The sequence below is a fragment of the Corvus moneduloides genome, chromosome 1, assembly GCF_009650955.1.
Source record: "Corvus moneduloides isolate bCorMon1 chromosome 1, bCorMon1.pri, whole genome shotgun sequence".
In the NCBI taxonomy this organism is placed as follows: Eukaryota; Metazoa; Chordata; class Aves; order Passeriformes; family Corvidae; genus Corvus; species Corvus moneduloides.
Window position 1 is genome coordinate 127,937,034 of NC_045476.1, and position 27,973 is coordinate 127,965,006.

A 27,973-nucleotide genomic window follows, 5' to 3' on the forward strand; every position below is an offset into this window, starting at 1 on the left:
CCGCGGATTGGCTGTCGGAGCAGGGTCGCGAGCGGCCGCGCGAGCAGGGGGTGAGGCGGCGCGGCGGCCGTGGCTGTGGGTGAGGCGAGGCGAGGCGAGGCGAGGGCGGCGGCCCGCGGTGCTCCCCTTCCCCCTGGGCAGCCCTTTCCGTCTGGGCAGCTTCTCTTGGTGCGACCGATCCCGGGCGGCGGGCGATGCGCGAGGAGAAGCTTGGCTGAAAGCAGGTACAGGCCGCTCGGGGCGGCCCCGCTCTCCCCTGGCAGGGCCGTCTCCTTTCCCGGGCCTGTCCGGGCAGGGCAGGTGCCGGGCAGGACTGTGGAAGCGCCTCGGGGTGCTGAGCCGAAGCTGTTGTTCCTGGAGGCGAACTGCTGCGATGGGAGGGTGACAGGTCATGGGAAATAGTGTAAATAAAAGATCATCTGGAGGTAATATGGAGGAGTTTGAGGGAAGTTTTTAAAGGAGGCTTTAAAATACAGAGTTGGCGTGTAAGAGGAAAAATGGGCTTTAAGGAGCATGGTGCTTTTATTTCTCTGTAAGCTTACGTTTGTGCACCTTTAGTGATCCTGCTGCCGTGCTCAGGTTCTTCTGTAGTGATCATAAATAAATAACTTACTAGGTGCGTGTTTTCATTTTGTTTAACGAGCTGTTGAAATTCCAGATATTGAGGGTGAGTAGAGTTTGAATGCAGAAATCAATCGTAGTGCATTGATCGCTGCCTGGCAGCGTCAGTAGTACTTCATTAATATTAACGTACTGTCCTGAGAGCGCTCTGCAGCTCTTGTGAAGGCAAGATTTACAAAGATTAAATGAATAGGAATTATGTCTTCTGATCCCCGCTGACTTTTACCTAGGTGATAAAAATGAGGCAGCTGAGTTATCTGCACATCAGCTCTAGAAGTTCTGGTTAGTTGTTGCTGAATCCAAATAATGTGCTTCGTAGGGGTCGCGAGCTAAAATACGATTGCTGTGTGTAGGAACTCGACATTTTTACGGAGAGATATCTGAGGGGAATATTGGACGTTTTAAATGCTTTTTCAGACAAACACACCATTTTGTTAATGAGACTTAGCTGCTGTTGTCTCTCAAAGCTGTAGCAGAAAGACGGGCATTCACAGCAGCTGGTGGAGAGGTCTGTCTGTCTGGCAGCGAAGTGTAGGTGTTTGGTTGTGTCTGTGTCATATAATACCTTGTGGTTTATAGGTGTTGAAGGGTTTCACTTACCTCTCAGTTGGTATCATAGTGCACTGTGCAGGTATAATCATTGCTGAGCAAAGGCTTTTGATTAAACTAGTGCTGAAACATGGGGTTTTTATTTTCTCTGCCCTTAGTTGGCAAGATAGGATAACATGAATGAAATCGGATTAATAGGGTTTTGCATGTTCCGGTAAATATGATGGAGCTATATTTTTAAGAAAGCTTTAGCAACTTCTGTTGCAAGTATGTATGATTTTCAATTCCTGCTTTAAATTTTATACCAGTACTAGCTTAGATTGTCCCTGTAGTATTCACTGACTTTTATCTCTCTCTTCACATCTTTCCGAACAGGTCTTTCTGTAAGTACTGGGGTGCTTCCACACCAAAAAACAGACCTCTGTTGTTGGCTATGTGACTCTGCCAAATGCATACTTACTTTACTTACAGCTGGTCTGTGTCAGTTTGGAACAGAGTCTGGTCCTCCATCAGAATATTCTTCCTGCCCATTTGGCTGTTGTGATAATAGGTTTTTTTGGCTTTATCTTCCTTTATTACTTTTTTAATAATGTTTCCTTGTGGATGTAATTTTATTAGATGAACTTGGGTCATGTGTCAGTCTAAAAGACTGAGGAGATATGCTTGCCCTACTTCTTGCTAAAATAAGGAGGAGCCTGGTCTTTTTGTTTTTGATTTTTTAATGTGGTTGGTATTCCTTTGAACTCAGTGCTTCTTAGAAAATGTTATACTTCTTAATGCCACGCTTTTTTAATTTAGAGACTGAACCTTTCATTTTTCAGATTTTGTGCCTTTATTTATTCTTTGTTAAGGTTAATCTGCTCCATCAATCCCATTAAGTCGTTCTCTTCTATGTTTGTATGGGTCTTAAGTGAATGAGAGAAACCTACTTCAGTAAGAAAACTATGAATATCAAATTTCCTTTAAAGATCAAGAATTCATGCTTTGAAAAGGACTTGGATAAATACAACACTGGAAAAAACACACAGAGGAATTTCAATTTGAAAGCAGTTGCATTTGATTTCTCTTTCTTTTAATCTTTCATGTGTAGGACTCACTAGAAAGCCTGGCAAAGGGCTCCTGTTCATATTTACTGCATATTATGCCTTATGTGTACAGACTCCAAAGCTTTTGTATTTATTTAATGAACTTTTTGTCATTTATAAGTAATGTTATCTCTCAGCTTTGTAGACTTGATATTTGATAGGAGAGTATTGGATGGAGCCTGCAAAAGTGGTTGGGAAAAGTAGGGGCAAACAAGCTCAAGGGGGCTTGGAAACGTAGATCTCCTCATTTCTAAACCAAGGATTCCTCTATATTTCCATATCAGTAAGAAAGTTCTTCAGCATTGCTAATTTTTGGGTTTCATTGAAATGAACCTGTGAAATTCCAATCCCTTCATGCTTTATGCAGTGAAATGTAATTTGTTATGTTACTGCTCTTCGGACATCTTGGTAATCTTGTCTATGACTGCTGCTTATCCTTGTAATAGTTTTGCTGAGGCAGAGCAGAAGGACCATTTTTTATGGCAATATTACTATAACTGAGGGCTCTTCATTGTATAAATAGAGCTGTGGAAATGTTTGGGGAATTAAACTATATTTACTGTAGGTAGCACCAAGAAGACAGAGGATAAATACCACAAAGATCAATATTTTAGAAGAGGTATTATTCTGTTTACTAAAAGCAATAAACATTTAACTCCTGCTTCTGAAACTGGCATGTATATGGAGCATGAGAGAAGAATTTGCTAATGCTTTCATTCTTGCTGTCCAGCAGTTTCTTTTGGAATGAACCCTGTCTGTTCTTGGCACATAAACCAGTTGTGAAATAGCTGAGTTCTGTGAAGAAAGGTATAGTGCAATGTAGTCTGAAAGAAATAAGTGTGAAGTTTGCCTGGAGATAATTCTGTAAAGTTTATGATCATATAAAAATATCAATCTGATATGCTTAGAAGCATTTGCGTTTTAGATAACAGGTTAGCTGGAGGTTGTTCAAACATGGTGGTTTTCCGTAGTGCCACAAACTAAGGAAACTAATCCCAGAACAGAGTGGTACTCTGCACTCTTACAGATTGATTTCAGCCATTTCTGCTGCAAAAGCAGACAGGTCATTGACAAGAGCAAGGCGTTGATGACCCCAGTCTCAGGTACTTTAAGTATTTATGCTGCAGAGGAAACAATTACTTACAAAGTGAACTATAAATATTAATTTTACTGAAGTAGTTGTTTTGTTGAATGAATTCTCTTTTATGTTCAGCCATCAAAGTCTTGGAACCTGGAATTATAAAAGATTACCTTAATGTTTTAGGGCAGGATAAATGTTTTGGACTATTCCTAATGCTTTGTATCATTATGCTCCTTCTTTTATTCTTGGGTCTTTTGAATCCCATTTAAAAAGTCTCTGAAATGAATTACCAGTATTTCAGAAATTGCCTTGACAAGTTCTGAACTTTGCAAGGTGAAATTCACTAGATATTGTTGTCCTGGATGCTTATAACTTTTCAGCATTGACTGTAATTCATTCTAACACCTGTCTGTCTTATCTACCATTGTCAGGTGAAAACACTGAATACATACAGATTATCCATATCACTCATTGCTTTCTTTCCTCTCCTGTTACATCATGGCTGTCTATCCTGTCTCTTACTGCTAATATGTGCAGGACTTTTTTATGCCTGTAAGATGGAACCTGTTTTGTACCTTGCCTTTTTTAGCTTACTACTTCATATCTGTACTATTCTGTCATCCTTGTATTATGCTACTTTTTTTCTGCATCTGGTTTTGTGCCTTTAATTGGTTATCTTCTGAGTTTTTGTATTGTTCTTTTACCTGTTTGCCTTTAAGTTTCTTGAATTCATGGAAGTTTTCTGGACCTACTCTGATTTTCTCAGAGGAAGTTCTAACATTCACTTTTCACTTCTGTCCAAATTGTCTCTGTTTTTGAAGACTCAGGCCTCTCAGTTGATCAGAAACAAAATCATACATTTTCTTCTCTGCCTGAAGGAAAACATGACTGACTACTTTCAAACTTAGGAGCTGGCTGAAAGACCAATGTATCAGGATACAGTCATTCCTTTTAGTCCTATCACTTGCCTTTCTCAGCCAGCCCTGTCTTTGCAGTTGCTCAGCAGTACTCTAGCTTTTTTCTCTTTTGTTTGAATTTGTCTTGATACAGCTTTCATTTTTCTTCCTTTGATTTCCACACTGCTTGTTGAACAAGTCTGGACTTTGGAATAAGGTGGAGTGTATCACATGTAATCACACCTTTGGAACAGGTTTCCTCTTTTAAAGGAGCATTCCTCTCTCTTTTATGTCACTGCAGGTCTGTGGTGACAGATATGATGCCAAATCCAATGTGGGGCATGTAGAAGGTTTGTGTTCTTCCTGTTTTAAGAACACAGCAGGTGCAATGAGATCCAAGATCCATACAGTCTGTATAATAGGTTGTGTAAGGGAAGAATAACAGATGCCTAAAGGAATAATAGATCAAATAGATGGTAATGCTTCCCTAATAGCCTTCTCCATCATTCCATAAAGAAGTCCATGACTTATTTCTTTATTATGAATGACTGTTGCTTGTATTCATGGCTGTTTGATAGCTACCCCATTATTCTTCCCTATTGTTTTTCTTAAAACAGTTGCAGTTTCCATTGTGATCTCGTAGTGTAGATTAATAGTTTCTTCCGAGTTTAGTCACAAACAAAAGAAAATCCTGTGATGATGAGAAACTAATATCAACTTTTTTTTTAAAGCCTGTCTAAAAAAAGATAACTGTAGAATTGTACTGTTTCTGCCAAGTCTCTGCAAGAAGTATGTTATTACTAAGGAGCTGTAAACTGTTGAAAAAAGTTTGTAATGGAAACAATGATGGTTTAACTGTAGGGCTTGTAGGCACTTCCAAACAGCATAGCTTTTCCATCTCCTGACTTTGAAACTTCCTGAGTGCCAGTTCCTTGCTGCTACATTGCTTTAGTTGTCCCTGTCTGTATATAGACTGGCTTCGGCAACACTCTTGTTCATACTACAAATACATTCCTCAGGGTGGATCAACAGAGTGTTGTTTCCAGCCTAATACACAAAACAAATGTAAACCTAAATCTGTGACTTCCTTTCCTGGTTTTGCTGGCATACACTTCTCAGCGGTGTCCACGTTACGACTGGTGTAGAACACAGTTAAAGAAAAACTACACTGTTTTCACTAGAGGAGCAACAAAACCATCGTGATTTAAGTGAATGGAAGCGTATATAAACAGACTAAATTTGAAATCTGTCTAATTTTGTAAACTGCTTGAATATTTTTATGTCCTACACCTACAGTTTTTCCTGTCATTTTCCTCCATTAGTCATTTTTCCATGTTTCCTTTCTCTCCTTGGTTGTAGGAAAAAGGAAGGAACAACAAAGCTGTCAGAGAATGTGAATCAAGAGAGGTGATCAGCTTTCAGCAGTCTGTTAGAAAGGAGTTTTAGATACGAGTATGGCACTTCAATCTTAGTGCTAATCCCCATCTGCAGGCATTCCATAGGGCTTGATGCTCACTTAGAGTTGTTGAATGCCATCGTCTGTCCAAGCTCAAGTGAGCAGTCTTTTCCCCAACTTTTTAATTGTTAACTTTACAACGGCTTGGATTTCTTTCCAGTAGCTGAAGGAGTCTACAAGAGAACTGGAGAGGGACTTTTTACAAGGGCATGTGGTGACAGGACAAAGGGCAATGGCTTTAAACTGAGAGAGGATAGGTTTGGATTAGGTACGTACCACCATGAGGGTGCTGATGTACTGAAACAGGTTGCCCAAAAAAATTGCAGATGCCCCATTCCTAGGAGTTTTCATGGCCAGGCTGGATGGGGCCCTCTGCAGCCTGGTCTATGGAAGGTGTCCCTGCCCATGGAAATAAAGTTGGAACTGGATGATTTTTCAGGTCCCTTCCAACTCAAACCATCCTGTGATTCTATAAAAATGACACTACTAAAGAGTCTTTGTTACCTGTATTAAGTACATTCCCTCTGAATGCCTTTGCTTTGCAGCATGAGGTATAGTTGTCATCTAATATGTCTTGTATCTAAAGCTTGTTTTGTTAGGAATGTAGCAGTTTACTTCTGTACATGTTCCACAACATGTATTTAAAATTCTTATGTGTCTCGTTTCAGATCTACTATGGAACCTTGGCAGCCTTGTAGGTTTGGAAGGCTTAAATCCAATTCTGAAAAGGCCTTTTCCAGTCCAGATGATTTGCTGGCTGAAGCGCTTAATTAGGATGGCTTTTGAACAAATTGGATTGAACATGGAATCAGTAAGTGTTTCAAACTTGCTTTATGTTTTCAGAAAACAAGGTATAGAAAGCACTTCATGTATTTTAGTTTGTGCTTATCTAGCAGAGCACTTGAAGGATACTCAATACTGGGATGATTCTGTATTGCTGAAAAGTCATCAAGTTTATGACTTGGATACTGAAATATTGAGTAATAAATGTGTTAAAAGTACTATGCAGTTCCTCTTGGCTCTAATAAACTGTTTATTTTGTAAACACTGCTTTTCATGCTGCACTTCCGTGTGTCTTTTGAAGCTGAAGGAGAATTCCATCTCATTTTTAACAGTGTTAAAAAAATAATCTTATTTCTTGTTCTTACCTTGGAGACATAAAAAATCCCATGAAATTGAGATTATTATAACTGTGCTATATTGATCTCTTCTGTGCTATAGTTACCTCTTCTGGAGGTGTTACAGTGCATGAGAGCAATACAGCTGTGTTCTTACTGGGTAAACAGAGGAATAGGCCTGCATAGCTCTCCTCTTGGAGGAGACTATATAGAGAGTTTTCTTTGCATGCTTAGCAGAGAGAGACAGAGAGCTGCTACATATCAACTGCTTGTCTCTGGGACCTTTAGGAAGCTATTTTGAGTACAAATGTTAGCCTCAGTGCAATAATCCCTGTAATTTGAAATATTAAATGAAATATTAAAATGAAATATTTTAATGTTTTAAGAATGGGGAAATCCTTACCAGCTATGTGCACTATTTAATTAGTATTATTGTGGTAGAACCTTTTATCAGTCTTGGGAATCTATGAAGAGCAAATTGTTTCTACAGTGTAAATTAAAATTGACAACAAGAATCTGTATTTTAGGATTTTATTTGAATTTTGAGCTGAGATTTCATGTAACTTTGAAAATTCAAAGTACAAGAATATGTTGCATTATAGCACTGTGGTAATTCAGCAATTTCAGCCTCAATAGGAGGAGGAACAATTTTTTAATCTGTTTCTCCCCATTCTCTACTTGTATCAAGCTTGTGATAATGCAATTACATTTCCAGGTGTCAGCTGTTCTGGACAACACCAAAACACTGATGCAATAGAAGTGTATGACTAAGTAACATTTTGCAGACTAGCTCAGCCAGTGCTTCAAGTCAACAAGAAGTTGTATGAACTTGGTTAGAGCAGTGCTGAGACCTCAGCTCAGCTGAGCGGGGAGCTGACTTTATTTTCATCCCTTGTGGCACAGTTTGCATGCAGTTTTCTGAAATAATGTCCTGGCACATCTTGTATTACCAAAACTGAGTCAGTCAGAGTTTTGGTGCACCAAGCCACTGTTGTTGAAGAGCCCCAAGGGCATTTGGAAACCAAGTATTTTTGAGTGCTAGTCAACAACTTGTCTGTGGTCTGTGCAATATCTAAACAAGTTTTGCTGCTTGTTTAAAATGCATTGCACTTATGTTGGTAATAGAGCGTGTAGTCTAGACTCTCTTGCTGCTGTGGAAATACTTCTGCAACTAATTAAGCCTTCCTTTGACTGGTATTATTTGTTTCAATGCCCCATCACTTTGAGTCTCTTGCCAACAGTTTGCTTTAAACATCAGAATCAATTGTGAATAATGAGACTGTCTTACTGTAGTGCTGTTTGTCTGTGACTTTCTCTAGAAGGCCACTGATCTACTTGCTGTTTGCTTAGACATGTAAACAAACAGTAAGGTGATAGGCACAAATGTGAGGTTTTTGTTGAGGCAACCAAAATGCAGCATCAATAGACTACTCTGCATTGAAAAATTTGTGTTCAATTTAGCAGTGTATTAAGCAAGAGAATGTATTTTTTATAGAATGGAAAAAAAAAAATAGACCTGGGTGGATTCATAGCAAAGTTGCAGCTCTGATGTGAGGATGTAGCATAGCATATGTGCAGTGCACATTTATTTTGTCAAAATTTTTACATTCCAGTAAAACCAGAGGAAAGAAGGATAGGAACTAGAAATAGGCAAAATGTTTGTGTGAAGTTTGTGAAATAATCTGGAGGTCAATACCATGGAACATAAACTTTTCTTTTTAATAGAATCTTCAACATCTAAGAGTAGTGATCTTTGCTTACTTTATCAAAATATTCAGCTGTGTGTTATGAAACTCCCACAGCACCACTACAGTCACCATACAGGCTATATTGCCATTGCCAATCCAGAATAGCCTGGATTTTTTCTGTTTTCTTTGTTGGGCAAACTTCTAACAGGATGTCAAGTTTGCTTGAAGCTATGATCTTTTAAAAACTAAGGTCTGACTAGTAAATTCATATTTACAGCCATAATTAAACACTGGCCAAGTTTTTGAAATTACCATACAATGTTCTAATTGTTTACTAACAATGTACCCTGTGTTAGAGTCTTCTCATTATTCTTTTTCTTGTTTGCATTGGTTTTGTTGCCTTTGCCTGTGCTGAAATCTTTCCTACTTCTTTCTGGGGCTTTTCCTTCTGCTCTGGCTCATTTTGTGGTTTTCTCCTAGGATTAAACTCCCATTTTATTTAATTTCGTAATGCTGTGGTAAATATTAAATACAACAAAAAACCAGCGTAATCGAATCCCTGTTGAAACAACATAGAGGAGATCTAAATTGCAGTAGAAACAGTTCTAATGAAACCTGGTGTGTTGAGCTGCTGTGGGGAGTTTTCTCTAGGTGAATCTATTTTTTGGGGCAGGGGACAAAGTTCCTTTCTTACAAAAATTTCCTCTTATTTTGTCCTTTTAACTTTTCCTTTGCTCTTTAATTTCACGATTACATTTTTATATTTATTGTAGCTGATACTTATTTCTATTAAGAATGGTAGACACTATTCCTGTTTTAGAAGAGTTCTTAGCTCTTAATTAAAAAAGAAAAAAGATATTTTGAGAAATGAAGAATTATATAACTTTATGGGTTTTTAAAGATTGAGTGGCTTTTCTTGAAACCCTGTAAAAAGAGGTGGTTGACTGAATGTAGGTTCTTTATTATCTTGAAAATTGGAATATTGTGTTTTTGAAGATACTTTTCAGCTCCTGAAGTCTTCTGCATTACTTGATCTATTGCTTTGAATTTAGATTTAATGCAAAGGCTGTCTTGACCTTAAGCAGCCCTAGCTATATTGTAATGATGGTGTATAATGTATGTGCGCCAGTTCGTGTGTAGAATGTAAGGAGTTCACTGAGACAGAATTCAGTGTATAAACATTATATCATACTATAGCATGAAAGGATTGACTAAATACATGTAGCACAAGCATAGTGTGAAAGATAAGGGAGAACTATTACAGTATGATACAAAAATCAGTTTCCTAACAGCTGGCTTCTTTATTCTTCCCGTCCAGGTGCTTTGGTCAAGCAAGCCTTATGGTTCATCTCGAAGTATTGTAAGAAAAATTGGTACTAACCTCTCTCTTATACAGTGTCCGAGAGTTCACTTTCAGGTAGGTGTTCTCAACAGTTTAGAATCTGTGTTTCACTATACTGATGAAGGGATTTGCTCATGACTAGAGGGTTTGTAAAAGTAGAATATGATAAACTAGACATAGGAGAATTAGCCTACTGAAGTTCTTTCTGTTTCCAGTTCAGATTTTTTCCAAATAAGAAAGTTGAAAAAAAATATATTCGTAAAAGAGAAAAATGATTGAAACTTACTTCTATAAACAGTACTTATAAGCTAGGCTTAAGAGGCATTTAAAGATGAACAGTGTTAAAAATACTTGGGAAAATAAACAACTTTATCAGAAATCAAAAAATTAGTAACAAGATAACATAAGTACACTGTTAGCTTTTGTTTAAAATACAAGGCTGACACTGTGTAGGTGAAAGGGTAGGGTAAAGAGCAAGTGTAAAAGCTTAAGGAGGAGAAAATCCATGCTTTCTGTAATGAGTCTTTCAAGAACAGATGGGAAAGCGGAAGCTATTACACATAATCTCTTCAACTCTGGTGTTAGAGGTAGGGGGTGGGTATAGAATTGGAGAAATTTAGTGTTTGAAATTCAAGCTGAGAAAGGAATGTTTCGTGGGCTGAGCAAGGGCGGAGAGTGTAAAGATGAATGAGGGAATCAGCTGCCACACTAAGATAAAGTAATTTCCACACTGCTAGATGTTTCAATGTTTAAATTTATTTCTTTGTCACAAATGAAATTTATGAACAATATTTAGACTTGAAATTACAGTAGCAAAACCAGATCATTCAAGTTACCATAGAAGCCTTGTTGGTATGATAGTAAAAGCCATGCTAACATTTTGCCTCTCAAAAAATTACATTGAGAAACCCGGGGGCAACATTTCTAGTGGCTTGCTGAAAAAAAAATAAAGGGATGTGGGGTTTTGTGCAGGTGAGGACAACAAATGACATGCTGGATTTAAACTTTTGAGTATATAATTAGGTTTTTTACTAGCAATAAGGCTCCCTGTGCTTCAGATTTAAAAGGTAGTGAAGTCCTCCTGTGTGTCTGATTTTCTATACTGTACAGGCCATACAGGGAAAGATGATGCTCATTTGCAGATAGTTTGCCTAATACTGACTTCTCTTAATATGGTACATAAAGGAAGACATTTCTAGTTTATGTTCTTGCAAGGAATGGTAAGATATATCTGGAAAATCTGTTCCTGATTTTTTTTAGTGTTTAAGCAAATAAATAAATAAATACATAAATAAGGTTTTGGTGTGAATTCTGTTAATAAAAATATAACATTTGCCTTTTATTCCTGTTAAAGAGACATTCATTCAGCTTTGTGTGTACACAAAGTATAAACATTCACCTTCTATTAGATGAAAGGAAAGGATTCTAAAAATAGAAGTACAGCTGTGGGAGTTGATTTAATTAGAAATAGGAATTTCAAAATTTGAGCCTTCAAACACATTAAAATTTATTTGGTTTGTGCAGACTCTAAACTATTTTAATATATAAACTGCTGAACATGTTAGGTGTGATGCTAACATCTGGTTTTTGTGTCTTTACCTCAGCATTAAGAGTCTATAGTGAAGTTCAATGCTGATCTCAATCGTTTTTGTGCTGTTGCAGCTGACGCTTTCCTATAGCTGTCTCTTCCTCTTTCTTTCTTGCCAGCTTTAGCTCTATTATGAAAGGACCATGAACTGAACCTTGCTGTAAGTCACTCTATTTAAAAAAAACGGATCAAATCTTACTTGCATCATCTGAGGGTGCATGTTTGTAATCAGTGTTTCTAACCCCAGAGCAGCAGACTTTCCACAGTCTTCATTTTCCTTGTGATAAATGAATGAGACACATTGAAAGAATATCTCTGTAATGTTCATACTTACCTTCTAGCATGCTTTTGTTCAGCGAGTCTGAAAAAAAGAATAGTAGCCAAACATTTTGATGTTTGAGGTCTACCGGTTGTTGTGTCTGTCTCTGTGGATCTTGCTATAGTCAACATTTAAATTAACTGTTAAATGCTGAAATGCTGCTTACATATTCAGTAAGACGTGGCAGAGCTTATGTACGTTATGTACTCTACATGGCATGAACCAATGCAAATAGTTCTTACAGATCTTTTGTATGTCATATTTTTTAGACTTACTGTAGTCTTTAGGAGAAAATAAAATTAAACTTAGCAGTATAGCCTAGATAGATTCAACCAAACCTCCAGTAGTGTCTCTCAAGATAGCATCCTTCAGCTACAGCTTCTCTGTTTTTGTCCCATGCTTCTCCTGTTCGTCTGCTAGATACCTGATAACTCAGTAAAAGTCTCCTAATAAATTGGTGTGCATGTAACAAACATCTAAATTTACTGGGCTAATTTGAAAAATCATAGCAAGTTTGTCTTACTTGAAGTATTTCCAAATGTTTAATACATAACTCTATTAGTAATTTGAAACAAGAGGTTTTTATTCTGTCCTCAAGTGTATAAAAATATCTGTTCTACTTCCCACTTCCTGGAGCAAACAAAAGAGCAGGGAACCTGCCCTGCCTCATTGCCGAGCAGCGTTTCCGTAGTGTAGTGGTTATCACGTTCGCCTAACACGCGAAAGGTCCCCGGTTCGAAACCGGGCGGAAACACTGGCGAGGCTGACTCTTTCTTTGGGAGTTGGACTCGATGATTCTTTATGTGTCCCTTCCAACTCGAGGTGCCAAAACACTGCAGTGTGTGTAGTCTTCAGAAATCCGTGATGGGTCTGCAGCCCTCAGGCATGTCTGTGTGTCTGCGTGTGCAGCATACATGCGTGCTAAGATAGGCAAAAAACCTGTGAAGGAGGAAGTGGGGGAAGCAACTGCACAGTTTCCAGAGAAAGAAAAGCAGGCTACAGCTACTGATTCATTCAGTTCCTGCCATCCAGTAGAACTTGGGCCTCTGTTTTCAGGACTCCGTTCTCCATTTTAGGTGCTGGCAGGGCAGTTGTTCAGGTTTTCTTCAGCTGGGATTGACTGGAGGAATAGGGTAGTCACAGAGGTGTTTACAGGCCGGTGAAGGTTTTGAGAGATAATTGTTGGCTTTTCACCTTCAAGTAAAAATCTTGCATTAACTTGAAATTCAAATTCCACTGCTGAGGAAGGCTTTGTTGTTTTTAGGGATAGAGAAAAGAAACATCTGTATATGGGGTAACAAGCAGATTCTGTTTATATATAAATAAGAATTAAAATTAAGAAGAAACTTGTATCACAATATAACAGAAGGCTTACTACTAAATCTTGGATTAGAAGTTATTTATCTCATGATGCAGGAATCCTGGCAGTGGTAAATATATTCCTTACTGTTGATTTAGAAAATTATTTTTGATTCAAGTGTGTGTAGTGCCTTTATTTAACACTGGCTTCAATCTTTTAATGGTGATATTACTGCCAGAAAAATCTGTATCACCTGCAAGAAGTGGCTGATGTAGTATGGATTTTTTCAAATTGCCATTAACATTAATACAAACGCTGTGGTCCTGAAAATTTGTATTTACTTTTAAAAAGAAAAATGCCACAGAAACCTCAAACAGCAAAAATCCTAACATGCAATATAGTATTCTCTAGACTGCTTTAAAGAGAGGCAGACTGTAATGGTATTAGGCACAACTGTTAATGTGATAAACATATTACCATCTGTGCTGATGCTACCTGGAAAAAACCCTGTTGTTTCCAAATGATCTGATGGTGCCAATACACACTCCTGGGAGCTGTGATAAAGACTCTCATACAAGTGAGAGTGTGAGGTGAAGACAACTAATCTCAATTTCTAAGGCTGTTTGCAACAGTACCCAGGGAAAAAACCAGCCCCAAGCCCAAAACTTCTCTTTTCCTGAGACTTGTGTGTCAGAGGCTACTACTACTGAAATATGTGTGGATGTTCTTCTGAAATGGTTTCACCTTGTCCAGACTGCAGTCCTGCTGTGATAGGTCTGCTCCAAATTCAGATTAATGCTAACATTTCATAGTAGTTTGCTCTTACAGTGTGGGGTTGCCTTGAAAAGTGATCTACCTGCTAATGGGCTGGATGCTGGCTTTCCTGGCAGACTGGCACCTACTGCCACCATCTTTGTCAGTATTCCCAGCTTCTTGGCCACTGCTGGCCACAGGCAGCACTTAAACAGCTGCAAGGACTCGTGCAGATTTGGCTGTGGGTTTGTTTGTAGTGTTGGGTTGACAGCTGGACTCAGTGATCTTAGAGGGCTTTTCTCACCTTAACGGTTCTGTGATTCTATGGAATACAAGCAGAAGAGGGGGCATATATGCACTGGAGATATTTAACTCAAAGTGAAAGACTGAGCAGAGCAAATCACTGAAAATTGTTTCAGTAGCTTTTATCTGCTGAGACACTGAGCCCAGGCTGCTCAGGAGTCCAGTGACTGAACACATGCCCTTGTCTGACCTGGGGAAGCAGCATTCCAATCTATTTCGAAATAGATTTGAAACCATTTTGTTGAGTTGTGACTATGGAGCAAGTATTGATGGTCCAAACAATTTTTCAGATCATCATTCAGGTCACTTAACTAGAAATGGAAGAAAGGTTCCAGTCTCTGGAGCCTTGGTCACCTTTGGCTTCAAACAGCTGTAAAGCTAATGGCCAGAACCATGCTGGAAGATGGTCCATTTGTTTGGCATGTTGTAAATAAGATTGTTAGCATATAGTGTATGATGTTATGATTGTATCCTACCTCTCACTCAAAGTCTTTGTGATTATTGAGCTGGTAGAATTGGCTTTTTGCCTAGTTTTGGGGTTGCTTTGCTTGTTTGCTTTTCTTTTCCCCCTGTGTGATGTACATACGTCTTGTACAGAAATTCAGAAGTTGTAGAGAAAAGGAAACTTTGGCAGAATTTCTCTGTAAAAATAATACTGAATCAGAGCAAAAGACTCAAGAAGTATTGGCAGCCTTAATGTCTTTTTTAACTACTGGTCATGAATATAATTTGAAAACATACTATTTGAGTTAATATAGAAAACTGTGTGAGGATGTTGATGTTTGTTTGTCCTTAACGTAACAATTTGCATTGGATTTTTAATGTTCATTAGCATCATGTGATAGTGTATGTAGTCAGCCATGAACTTCTGCAAAGTGTTCAGCAGCATGGATTGAATAGTTTGAAGTCAGTGAAATGGTTCTGGACTGAGCACAGGACAGAAATAAGTGTTTCAAGTCTACAGATATGTTTTTGTGCATGTATGTGTTAATAGTTACATGTAGCCTCAGCAGAAGTATTGGGTAACATGAATGTGACTTGACCTGGGAATATTGACTCTAAAACCTTCAATCTTGCCTTTAAAATATAGCTTACTTCTCATGTCACGGAAGGAAACAGTTCTGTTCAACTCAGAGAAGATGCAGTGGCCTCCTTTGCAGATGTGGGATGGATTGCTGAAGAAGAAGGTGAAGTCTCTACAAGGCTCAGGTATGTTTCTGAAATCTTCTCTCTGAATTTCCGAACTGAGAGGAAGAAACCTCACTTCTCTTCAGTGAGAATCTGCTGTGCATTACTATTAACAGAGAGCATTTGAATGCTGGGAGAAGAGACAAAGGTAGGGTCTGGAAAATAAGTAGTAGAGGTTTGACTAATAGGATTATGAAACCAAGACTGGTTGGAAAACATACAGGAGGTTGGCATTATACAAGGAAGACTGGATTTTATTTATTTATGTATTGCAAAGAACTGCACACAATAGCTTCAAGCAACAGAAATGTCTGGTGTGCTATGGCACAGTTGCTAACCATGATTCTCCAGTTCTCCTGCGATTGTCATTACCATGGGGCAGTGAACTGTACAGCTTCCTCATTAGCAGCAATGGTCATTCTGGCAATCCAGTAATTGGCACGTTGTTTTTCACCTTTCTGGTTAAGGCTCCACAGTCTGCTAAGTACAACGAAAAAATTGTGATTTGTGTTCCATCTTTAATCTTCATAACAAAAACTGTCAGGGAAGCATGTGAGCACCTGTGTCCAGAGTGAAGGCAATAGGTACTGTTGTGTTGGACCAAGGGTTCTACACAGCACTGTCACTACATGAAACACGTCGGCTGAAGGGATGAAGTTCTCTATTCCATCGTATTCAGATTGCTGCTCAGACTGTCCAGAAACAAAAGTACAGTTCTGTAGTGCAGAGGAGGTTTTTCTTCCAAACAAACTAATGTGTCAGAGAAGGGCACAGATTGTTGGCTTCAGAGATTACAGGAGGATACTGTTCTTAATTTGAAAGCATAAAATAGGTTAGTAATGACCGAGATGCCCTCCAACACGATTTGCTACAGTGAAGCTTTGCATAACACATTCTGGCACCACCACATTAATTTCACCAACTCAGAGGGGAGTCACAGAAATCAGCACTTGTTTGGGAAATACTGTTCCTGAAGTCTATTTGATACATAGGAAATTAACTGTCCGATACCACTTTGTTTGCACAGAAGTATTTTGTTTAAGGATTGAACTGTAAAGCAATTACATTTATGGAGACAACAGGGAGAATGGCTCTTTGGTGCTTCAAAGAACCTATTATAAAAGATGTAGGACTGCATATTTGCTGAAATGTCTGCATGGGAAGGGGGGAGCGGGGACAGATGGATGTGGGATGGGACTAAAATAATCCTGCAGATACATTGTGACCTTAAGGCAAACAGCTTATGATGGAGCACAGTAAGTGAATTACTTAGCAAATATGAGTATTTCAGTGTGCACTGTTTATTACGTCTGTGCACAGTATTAGTAGTGGAGCTGGTATGCATTAGGTGTTTTCCAGGCATTTGAAATTCTCTGTTTCGACAGGATCACATAGGTGTTACTGTTAAATATTTATCCACTGTATAATTCAGTAAACAGTCTTGCAGACATAGTTTTTTTCTGTTAATACAGTTTTATAGAAGAAGCAACTAAATGACAAATCATTTTTCCTCTACCCCTAATCAGAGCAGTAGTGACAACTCAGGCACAATATTTTTCCACAGTGTTAGATTACAATCAAGACGTCTCCTTAAAATGGTATGACTGCTCTGAGCAGAAAATACCCTTTGTTATTTAGCTATTCTGCTCCTTTAAAGAGTTTCTGGAAGGCAGGTTTTAAGGAGTGAAGTGACCACTGGCTCTTTCCACCTTACTTAGGGAGAGCAGGAAGGTGGCTGCTATAGAAGGTATCCTATTCTCAGCTTTAGTTGCTCTCTATTCCTATCTAGGTAGCAACACCCAAATGTTACCATCCTTGATAGTATTCAGTTCTCCTTGATCAAATTTCTGCAAGTTGTGCTGATGGTTTTTGGCAGTGTCATGGAAGACTTAAATGTGTATGTAATCCTGGTTTAAGGTGGTCAGAGCACAGGGCTTGTTCTAGCTTTAAATCTTGCTTTAGGTCTAGCGCAACTGCAGATCTAACATGGTGAGCACCCACAGTAGCTTAATCCATGCATCCAGAGTGATGGGGCACTTGGGCTGTGTTAGTCTGGAGCCGTTCTACCCATTTCCAAAAGCCATTCTACTAGCTCCTGTTCTCACTCTCGTGTTTAAATAAACAATGGAATCCTGGCATGCCTGAGAAGTTTTGGAATTGATGTTAAGGAGGATTGAGGAGTTAAGTATGTGGTCATGTTTTGTGTTTTAAAGTTTATGATAATCTCTTGTCATCAGTCCTTACCAGTTCTACTTAACAGAATCATAGAACAGCTTGCATTGGAAGAAAAAAAGCCATCTAGTCCAAGCCCCCTGCAATGAGCAGGGACATCTTTAACTCAATCAGGTTCCTCAGATTCTGGAGATAAACAGTTTTTAAATCCTGGTGTCTTTGTAAGGGCTTATTTGACTTGTTTGAGCAGATGCTCAATAATGCCTCAGTGTTTAACATGGCTTGAGCTTTGGTGGATATAATAAGGGAAGGCAACAGAGTTACATTTTCTTGTGAGAAGCGGAGGGAAGGTCACAACTCTTACAAACTGCATGAAACTTTCTTCTCTATAGTTCTAATGACTGTGTTAGAAAACTAGGTATGAGACCCTTTCCCATCAACTGACAAGCAGTCTCTGCATCACTAAACTGTTTCATGTACTCTGTATTTCCCAATGCTGCTAAAATTGGGGATTGTCCCTTCAGAAATCCAATCAGTACAAAAAAATATCCCGTGGAACTAAGAAACTCTTCCTTCTTCAAAGGAATCAACTGCAAATAGCTATTTGCTGCCCACGGGGAAAAATGGTAGCATTTAAGGGAAGAAAAATTAAATTTTCATTCAAATAAAATATACTATAGGCTTGAGGCAGAGAAATAGACTGGGATAAGGAGGAATGTATTCCTGTTTTTTTCTGAAACCAAGGATTCTACAAAACGCTCTCTGGGGGAAGAGAAGAAACACAGCTCATGATGCAAACAGACAGGATGTGAACCTCTTATTTACCTTAAACTATTTAAGGTCTTGATGGAAGTGATTTGTATAAAGACCATTTTGAAGTCAGGTCTTCGACTTGCACCCCTGATTTGTAGGTAACATTGGTTTAGCTTCTGTCTGTATCAAAGCCTTTAAAATATGTTGTGATATTTTTGTTACAGGTCAGAAGTTTGGTCAAAAACAACTCAGCCTCTTCCAGGTGAAGCACATCATTCCAGGACGTCCCCACGCAGACAAATGCGCTTACAAAGCCCGGAAGAGGAGCCAGTGCCCAGGAGCGCAGTGATGGCAAATGAAGAAGCGCTGCAGAAGATCAGTGCTCTAGAAAATGAACTGGCCTCTTTAAGAGCACAAATAGCCAAAATTGTAACCTTGCAAGAACAGCAGAACTTGACAACAGGTATTAAATTTTCTGTACTCTTAGCAAAAATGACTTCATGAATGTGCCCCTTTTATAATTAATATTGTGCTAATTCTTTTTTGTGAGATACTGCAACACCAAGCACTTTTCCATATTGTTTTGGTTAGTTTGGCACACTAACCAAGGGTTACAGAATAGGTCTTGAAAACAAGTGACTTCCCAGATTTTCTGTATTTTTTAGTGTTCTTAAAGGCTTCATGTTTGTCTGTAAATCTGCCAGAGTTCTGAATCTGTGAATGAGTAAAGAAGTATTAAACAGCTTTCAGAGCAAAGCTCATGATAAACATGATGGCTTAAACCAAACTAAAAGAACGTAACTTAATTACTAGCACTGAAGTCTTTCCATTCCGTAAGGAAATAGGCTCTCTGATGTCATTAAGTATTCATACAAGATGCTAATTATGCTTTTGGAATCTGTAATATACATCTCAAGTAACAGAAAAGGCAATTAATTGTTTACTGCAGTCATCTCTGGGACCAGACACGTTGTCCATATGGAACCAAAAGTGGTGCACTGTTTCTGGTAGTAAACAGAAGAATTCTTTTCCTGAATTTCTTTCTCCTCTTTCCCTCACCTCTGACTCCTTTCAGTTTCAAGTCTTCGGAGATTAGCAGGAGACGGCCCTTGTCAACTGCAGATGACAGGCATTTGGTTGTCACTCTTTCCTAAGGTCACTTAACAAGTACAGCTTTGCCTATGTTTGTGTATAAAATCATATTCTGAGTTTTCGGATGCTCGTTTAGCTGTGAACTGATAGCGGTTACTTTATTTTTCCTGAACTGCTCATATTCAAAACTATGAAACAGTTTTAAGGATCACCTGGTTTCACTCTTGAATTTTAATTATGGGGGTGTGGGGGCATGTGAAATAACTACTAACTTATTTTTAATTTTTTCCCTTTACCTCTATTTATTTGGGAAATTAGATTTTTATTTTATCATCTTTACCTCCCTCTTCTGGTAGAACGTGGTAATGATGCTGTGTGTTTGCCTACAGGTACACGGAGTAGACTCCTCTGTTTTATTTCTATAAACGTCTTTGCACACTTTATACTCCAAGCCTCAAAACTCTAGTTTGATCTGATTTTTCTCTTTTTTTTTTTAAGGTGCAATTAAACAGAGGTTTCTTCATTGATTTGTCAGGTTATTACTGATACTATATTTGTAACACCAGTTTTTGCCTAAAGATTATTGTAAGAATCTCTATGAGTAGAGACAGATTGAGTAGCTGGCCTAAAAATCCTCAACCTTGGACAGCTGGAATAAGTTTCAATTTAAGCACTGTTTGATATCTGATATATACATTTTAAAATGTTGTATGGTAATTTCTTGTTTGTGATGATAGGAAGAAACACTGCTTATGTGGCAGATTGTGACTTCCAGCTCAGTAGCTGCCTCTGAGAAGAAAGGGAAATACTGGTAACATTAGGGGCAGAACATAACTAAAAGATATCGTGGTGTCCATCCCATTGCAGTAAAGACATGAATGCACCTGGAATTTCAAAGGCCACTTCTCAGTTTTCAAGAAGAATTTTCATGCGGCTTTTTAGCTGAGTCTGCTTAGGTGGTTTAGGAATGAAGAAGTTACATGACAATCTAAAGGTGGCAGAGGGGAGGCAATTGAAGTTCCTACAGTGATTGTCTTACCTGAGCATTTGTGACGTGTGAAGGGGAGTTACAAATAAACTGACGTGTAATGCATGTTTCATTTGTAGTTGGGTCTAGTCCAGTTGCTTCAGCTGCTGTCCCTGTTGCACCTCCACCGCCGCCACCACCTCCTCCTCCTCTGCCACCACCTCCTTCCTCAGGTCTGCAACAGAATAAGTCTGCGATTGAGCTCATTAAAGAGAGGAAAAACAAAAAAATGAACGCTGGCCAGAATGTGGTGGAAAATGGGCCAAAGAAGCCTGAAGTACCAAACATGCTAGAAATCCTCAAAGACATGAACAGTGTGAAACTGCGCGCAGTGAAAAGGTAATAAACATAAACATCAATGTACCGAGATTGGCAATAATTTGTTTTTATGACTTGAAACTATTTGAGGGTGAGACAGATGCTGATGCCATTTTCTTTTCTAGATCCTCAGAAGGTACAAAATCTAAAGTGTCTCAGCCTGCAGATCCTGCTACATTAATAGCAGAAGCTCTCAGAAAGAAATTTGCTTACCGATACCGAAATGATAGCCAAGGTGAAACAGAAAAAGTGATTCCAAAGGCTGAAACAAAGACACAGACTGAGGTGGTGCTGGTGAGTATTGTGATTCTGAACACATCCTTGGACTAAATTACAGTTGTGCAAACCAAGCTACATCTTTCTGCTAACATGCATAGATCCCTACAAGTTAGCATCCCTATCCACAAAACCCTGTGCAGTACTGCTGATGTGCCAGGACTTTCAGCAGTCACATTTTTAGTGGCAAGTCTTAGGATTGTGTACTGTCTTGGCCCTAACTTTAAAAAGTCCTGTTACAGTTTTGTTATTTTTTTAAACCAAAAATGTTTTCTGTTGCCACAAGCATCTGATAATCAGAAAACACCATTGCTAAGGACTCACATCAAATCCAGTCTGAGTTGAGTTTGCCTGTTACTACCAACCTTAACCATTCAGCTGGTGCAGGTGAAACTTTGAAGCAAGATCCTGAAACATACCAGACGTTCCTAGGAATTTGGAAAACAGTTGTTCAGAATGCCTGCTGGACCTTGGTTCCTTGGTATAGGGAGTTTCTTCTGATAATTGGAAATGCTGAGTATATAAAAGCAGTTTCTTTATAGTGTGAGAATGTTAAAATGAAATTTTAACATGGCACAAGTTATTAATAGCTTCTAGTTTATTTCAGATTGATTTGAAATTGGTTTTTCACCAGTGAACATTCAAGATACAAGTATGAGCAATATGCACATACTGAAAAACCAGCCTGGTACAGATCAGTTTTATTTGTCAGCAGTCCTTGAAGCCTCGTGCTGTGGAACTAGAGAGGAAGAGTAAAGAGGGTTTTTTTCATTTGCGCAATTGAAAAAATGCACATAAAACTCCAAAAGCTGGCTATGTTCTGAATTAAGTTCTAAGGAAAATAACACCTCCACGCCACAGATCTCAGAACTTTTGAGTACTTCAGCTCATTAGTGATGACTTACTTGCCTCTTGGCCTCTAGTGGTATATTTCTGTAGTGTTCAGGCTGTTAACTAAAAGGCTAGATGTTTCCCAAGAATTAATCACATTTCCTCAGCATCTCTGGTGCATTAAGGAAAAGAATAGGAATTGGCAATATTTATTCACACAGGGTTTTTTCATGACTTTCCAGTTTTGAAATTTACAGTCCCTCATTTGAGGTTAAGGATCATCAAGTATTCAAGAGCTAAGAAAATTGAAGGTTTTTGTTAAATGATAGAATGTTGGTCCATAATGAGCTAATAAAATCTGTCCGTCACTTCTTAACCAGTATCTAACTTTGTTAGATCAGACTTGGATGGGATCTTTGTATGACAGTTTTGAAAAGGACTTGCACAGCAGCGCAGGGTAGAGAAAGAACAGAAGTACTGTTAAACTGCTGCTAGAGCAGTTGGTTGTCAATGTGTAAAGATAACTGCATCTATCTCCTTATTTACTGTGGTAGAGTGAACTGCCTCCAGTCCTGCTCCAGCAGGTCGCTAGCTCCCTCCTCTGAGCCATTTAAACTGTTCCTAACACAAGTTTCCCTTTACTTTGCGATGTCTGCATGCAGAGAAGCAGGATGATAAAGGAAATTATTTCTGCCCAAGTTCTGCTTTTACTACTTGGATAGATAGAAGCTCAACAACGGTTCTGTTGAAAGCAATCTGAACACGTTTCTGGTTTTCTTTCCAGTTTGGACCACACATGCTGAAGTCCACAGGAAAAATGAAGACTTTAATTGAAAAATCTTAGTGTTAAAATTATTATGCAAAAGACTGTTAAGCTGCTTTGTATAAAATATTTTATGTTGCAAATAGTACTAGTACTGAGAGGTCTCTTTCTTACAGCACAGAAAGACCCAATGTGAAATGTAGAAAATGAGGCACTAAACATGTTTGTATGTATGTGATTTATCAAGGGAAATAAATTGGACCATTATACTCAGGTATTAATTTTGTATTCAGGCCTGGCTTTCCACTCAGATTTATATGATGGGTTTAGTTTATTAACACTAAGTTATATCTACAACATTGTTTTTGCATAACTGGCCACCTTAAAAATTTGTGTACATGTTATTAATGATGGTGATACACTCTTAAGTTAATATCAGTTTTATGTGAGCTCTGCCTATAATTTGCACTGCAATGTGTAATTTGATACTGAAATCTTCATGTTGAAGTCCTTCTTTTAAACTTAACTGTAGCAGATTTTCAGCTCATAGAAAACCAGAAGGTGCTCTGCTTCTTACTGACAAAATGAAAACTTGAACCTGCTGCAGAGGTCACTTAAATTTTACATAGTAGTACATTTTTGTGCAGGGTTTTTTGTTTGTTTCACCTGAGCTTGCAAGGGTAAGAGAGTAAAACCTGCTTGCATCATCCTGTGGCCATTATAAAGAGTAAAATCATGCTGTTGGAGCCTCTGTGAATAGGTAGTCAAAGGAATTTGAAACAGTCAGGAGATAGCAGCAGAGTAAAAGAATAAGAGTATGTATTAATTAGCATGAAGTGGTGTAGATAAGAAAACAAAGGTACAAAGTACTGTGGGGTGCAAGTTGCCAAAAGCGGCTCATCTCTGCTGCTCTAGGAGATGCTCATGGACACCTTCTCCCCAGCTGTCTTGGCTCCCTGGTGTGTTTCTGGCAGGTGGGGCTTGCACAACCCTTCGTGGCCCCAGTTGCAGGGAAGAGATGGGATAAGCTGTTGCCTGTAACCCATTTTCCAGGGGAATCCCTTCTGGGGCCGTCATGCAGCTGCTATTTCTTGCCAGACCTGTACCAGCCACCTGAGCTCATGTCTCCAGGCACAGGTGTAGAAAGGCTCAAGATGAAGGTACAAGTTAAGGGCAAAAACGCTGTTCAGGAACCAAGAGCTGCAGTTTAGCTGCACACTGAAACAAAGCCATGGTTTGCTCTGACCATGGATGAGCATTGACAAAGCTGAGCCTGAGTATTTTTAGTGCTCTAAGCTGATCCTGGCTACTGGGACAAGTACAAGTGCCTCTGGGAGCTTCTGTTTTCTAGGAAAAGGCAAAAGCAGCACTTACTTAATACAGACGGCTGAATGGCGCTGACGAGGCTACTGAAGATGGAGAAGCTTTGCTGCTTATAACTGGAATGTAGGGTGTACAGGGAGGAGCTTTGTTTTCTGGTGTGGAACTTGAAATGGTGCTAATACATACACAGTGTAACTTCCTTCCAAAGGCTCTGCCATCAGTCCTACTGATGGCTCATGCAGTCCTTAAGTCCTTTTAAGTGCCTTTAAAACACCTTTGTGAAAGTTAACTTTGGTTTTAAGTTTTGTATTTTATGCTCTATTGTCACTATATAAAATTAAAAGCAGATAAAATAAACATGGCATATTTGATTTGTGGTACTCTACAAATGACAGCAGCCACAATGACCTAAGTTTACATTCTGTTACAGTGACTGTAAGTCAGTGTAGTGACAACCTCCTTGCATCTCCTCCAGGGCTGGTTTGCTTACCTTGCTGTGCAGCAGGAGTAACAGTAGGGTCCCCATGCTGTTAACTCAGTTGCATGCTGGTTAAACAAACAAAAAAGGGCTCTCAGGAACCAGTGAGAAGTTTATGCCTCACCACAGAAATAGCAGGAAGGTACTTGTTCAACAGCCTCTCCATCCCCTGATACGCTCAGTTCCTCTGTCAGTCCAATTAAATCATTAACTTGTAAAATTCAGGATGTCACTTGACCTCTTGACACTGCCCATCTGAACTGGGGCATCCAGCACCAGAAATGGGATGGTGAGCTTTAGCAGGAATCTAAAATTACTGCAAAAGAAATTGTCGTCTGTGCAAGAAAACAAAATCACAAGGTTGCCACCAAATAACTTGTTTTATACCGTATCTTAATGTGTATCTTTTTACTTGAAATTACACACAATGCCACTGCCCACAGAAAAACACCTCAAGTGCTCAAACTAAGGCCATCCATGGAGGCTGGGCAGAGCCCTTGGACATAACCTGAGGCCTGTTTGTGTCTGTCTGTGTACAGAACAGTGCAGGGAACAGAGCTGTCAGCTGGAACCGTTGGGGGGGCCTGGCCCCCTTCCCCAGCACGTTTCTGTGGGGCTCTGGGTCCTGTGCCTGGCACCTGTGGGCTCTCGGCTCTCACGTGAAATGTGGAAGCTGCAGGAATGTTAAAGTTCAGTGTAGATTTGTAGAAAGCACTTCCAGCCAGCATGGTCAAGAAAATGCATGATTTTTTTCTTTCTTTAATGCAAGTCTAATGACAGACACTTCCACATACATGAGGAGGTGGGATTAGAACCAGTCTTTCTAAATCCAGTCTGGTAGGAAAAGATAGACACCCCTTTCCAGGAAGGGTGCTTAGAACAAAACTACTCCTGTTTTACACTTTGACAAGCTGCTCTGGTCCTGTCAGAGCAAAAGACAGCAAGTTTGCACAGTGTTAAAAATCACAAGCTTTTTATACTCTATTGAAATACTCTATATACCTGTTTGTAAAATCATCAATCTTAATTTTCATTAAAATTACGTATTAATACATGCCTATAACAAGTGGCAAAACAAATGCAGTTGATACTCTTTAAACCAAGTTCATTTTTTACAAATGTGTCACAGAAGACATCATCAGATACTGATTTTAGTGGTCATTTTGAAAATAGCTGCAGGCTTGGAATATGTTTCATTCAAAAAGGTCCAAGAGGAATCAATACTTTCCCCCCATTAACCCAGTTAAATGTTTCTCTGTAGGAAGTTTCTCTGCAGTGTCTCTGTAGTAAGTTACTCACACAGTCGTTACCTCTGTGTTCTCCCAGCTTTGAACACCCTTTCAAAGGCACCCTGTTAAAAATGGCTCCTCTGTTCCTGCAAATTACAACCAGATCTCATTGTCCCACCTGATCCTTCTCTGCTGGAGTCAGACAACAGCAAGAACTTGCACTGACAGTGGAGGAAGGAAGGAAGTTCACACAGGCTCGAAATAATGGTTTCATTAGAAATTTATTTCTTTAAACATGGCCACTTTGAGATTAATGATACTACTTCAGGGAACATGAAAGAATAATAAACAGTTTTAGAAGGGAAACAATCAGGTAAGTCAGGATTTGCTTTTCAAACAGTAAAAGGCCAAGCTCCAAGAGGCAATAAATTTTGGCATATGAGGACTAGTATTTTCAAATCCAAAAGTTGGCTTAGTTTTACAGTGGAAGCTGACTGCAACCTTAGCTACCTTTCCACAACACTGGACTCAGTCATAACTTAAATGTACAGGAGCATTATGTGAAAAGATTTTGTTTTATTAATTAAAAGTTAACAGCAACAGGCACATATTAAAATGAATATGGCAAAGCCTTTACAAATGGCTTTACACTGAAGCTCTCTTCCAAAAATGGCTGTTGCAACAAACTGTAAACAGAATTAATAAACAGTCTTTTACAATAATAACAGGGAAATACAAATGAACTAAAAGAAAGCACCAGTTTCTCAAACTAGATTACAGTTGTGCTTACTGTACTTAAAACAATGTAAAACAAATTACAAAAATGGAATGTTTTAAGTTTAAAATTAGTCCTTTAATTTTGTCCTAAAAAACATTTTCTCCTTTTCCCACCAAAAACCCATCAGTGGGTAATGTTTCAGTAGAGGGAGGAATACGTAAACAATGCACTTTTTTTTTATTATTTTTTTTTTCAAATCAAAAACAAATTTGGTCACTTAGCTTTGTGCATAGTTTAAGGCATCTGTAGCAATTTGTTACAGTTTCCTCCCCAGTGTGGCTGTTCATGAAATTGTCACATTCTAAAAGAATAAATTAAAAAAAAAACAAACCAAAAAAAACCAAAAAAAAAAATGTTGCCGTTCAAACCCTTCCCCGAGCCCTCCCGCCCTCCCCCGTCCCAAACATACTCACACACCCACACATACACACACGCTGCAGCGAAAGGGGCATTTGTACCCTTGTTCTGAAGGACACGCTTCCCATCCCACTTTATTTCAGATTGGCAAATACCCTGAGCTGATTATGGTGTTTAGACATTCCACCTTTTTTCTTGCATGTGCAGTTCAAGTGTACAATAGTGAGAACAACATGCGATGTTCCCACTGCAGAATCGCAATGCAGTTCGGACGCTTCCCCCCCACCCCTTCCCTTCCCAGATTCAGAAGTGTTTTTTCGCCGTTAAAAAATTGCATTCCCATATAGCACTGGAGTAAAGCTTGGCTGTGCTCTATAATGAATGCTCAGTTCCCAGTGCACAAACAAAATTATGGCAAATGGGAGGCTTTTCTGGCATCCAAAGAAACAAGAGCTGCAGTCTCAGATTTGATCTTTTTCTTTAAAAAAGCAAAAAACCCAAGTTAGTGGTTCCTTCACAGCCATGCGCAAAGGTTAAGTCTAGAACCGATAGTTTCAGAGTACATTTGTAAACATCAAGTCTTGCCAGAGGCAGCAAAGGATGGGCACTTCACATTTCCGTATTAAAACAGGGACTGAGTGGAAGGTATGCTTTGAATACATTTATGCAAGTCTTGCTAAATTCCAAGGGAGTGGAACAATCCATGTCAAGTCTTTGATTTGAAGACTGTATTCCAAATATCATGAGAAAACCAAAGCCATGGGGCACAATGAAGCTTTCGTCCCGTTGCTCCAAGGCTCAGTCACTGCTGTGCTTTGCATATTCGAGGTTCCGAACGACAACCAACTGAGGCGGGTGCATATTGCTCTATGTTCAGATCTGGCGGCTTAAAAAAATTCTGGGTCAAATGGTCTGTGTCAAAGGAAAACTTGGAAATAAATAATGCTGGCATCATTTTACCGTTTCACCAAAACCTTGGGCTGGCATGTGTCTCCTTTAATCCGACCGTGCAGATATCGAGGGAAGAGGCAGTTTTGTCATGGAGATTGAGGTCAGGACAATCGAGGTTCCTGAGGTAAAATGTCTGAGTCCATTTCCTCAAAAGTGGGGTCGACATCGTCACCGCTGCCAGACTGTTCCCTCTGCACTCCCTTCCAGCTTGCCTTGTTCAGTCCCAGGTGGCCAAGCATTGTCTGTGACAGCCTGGTGTTGGAAAAGCGGGCCCATTCCCCAAACAGTGGTTCCACTAAGTAAGTCATAAAACCTTCAAAAACAAGCAAACAGAGGCA

General features: G+C 39.1%; 2 protein-coding genes and 1 non-coding gene across 10 annotated transcripts in view; 2 read left to right on the forward strand and 1 right to left on the reverse strand.

Moving 5' to 3' along the window:
- Positions 1-13: 13 nt before the first annotated feature.
- Positions 14-26,653, forward strand: MTFR1 (mitochondrial fission regulator 1). Of its 4 annotated transcripts, none has more exons than XM_032126629.1 (8): positions 14-79; positions 6,357-6,499; positions 9,813-9,911; positions 15,190-15,308; positions 18,437-18,675; positions 20,412-20,670; positions 20,775-20,943; positions 22,541-24,213. In XM_032126629.1, the coding sequence occupies exons 2-8, from the start codon at positions 6,434-6,436 to the stop codon at positions 22,598-22,600; spliced, it is 1,011 nt and encodes a 336-aa protein (XP_031982520.1). In that variant the 5' UTR covers positions 14-79; positions 6,357-6,433; the 3' UTR covers positions 22,601-24,213. The 4 variants fall into 4 exon arrangements, with proteins under 4 accessions (XP_031982520.1, XP_031982548.1, XP_031982538.1 ...); XM_032126657.1 differs by having other exon boundaries at positions 28-50; XM_032126647.1 differs by lacking the exon at positions 14-79 and adding an exon at positions 86-224.
- On the forward strand, positions 12,425-12,497 carry TRNAV-AAC. Its single transcript has one exon. It is a non-coding gene; the product is annotated as a tRNA-Val (tRNA).
- PDE7A (phosphodiesterase 7A) overlaps positions 25,814-27,973 on the reverse strand; it is a 76,162-nt gene continuing 74,002 nt past the window's right edge. For all 5 annotated transcript variants that reach the window (XM_032126601.1, XM_032126611.1, XM_032126580.1 and 2 more), the window contains one exon: positions 25,814-27,948. In XM_032126601.1, the coding sequence (XP_031982492.1) occupies positions 27,737-27,948 (212 nt within the window). In that variant the 3' untranslated portion in view covers positions 25,814-27,736. The remainder of the gene's footprint in view (positions 27,949-27,973) is intronic.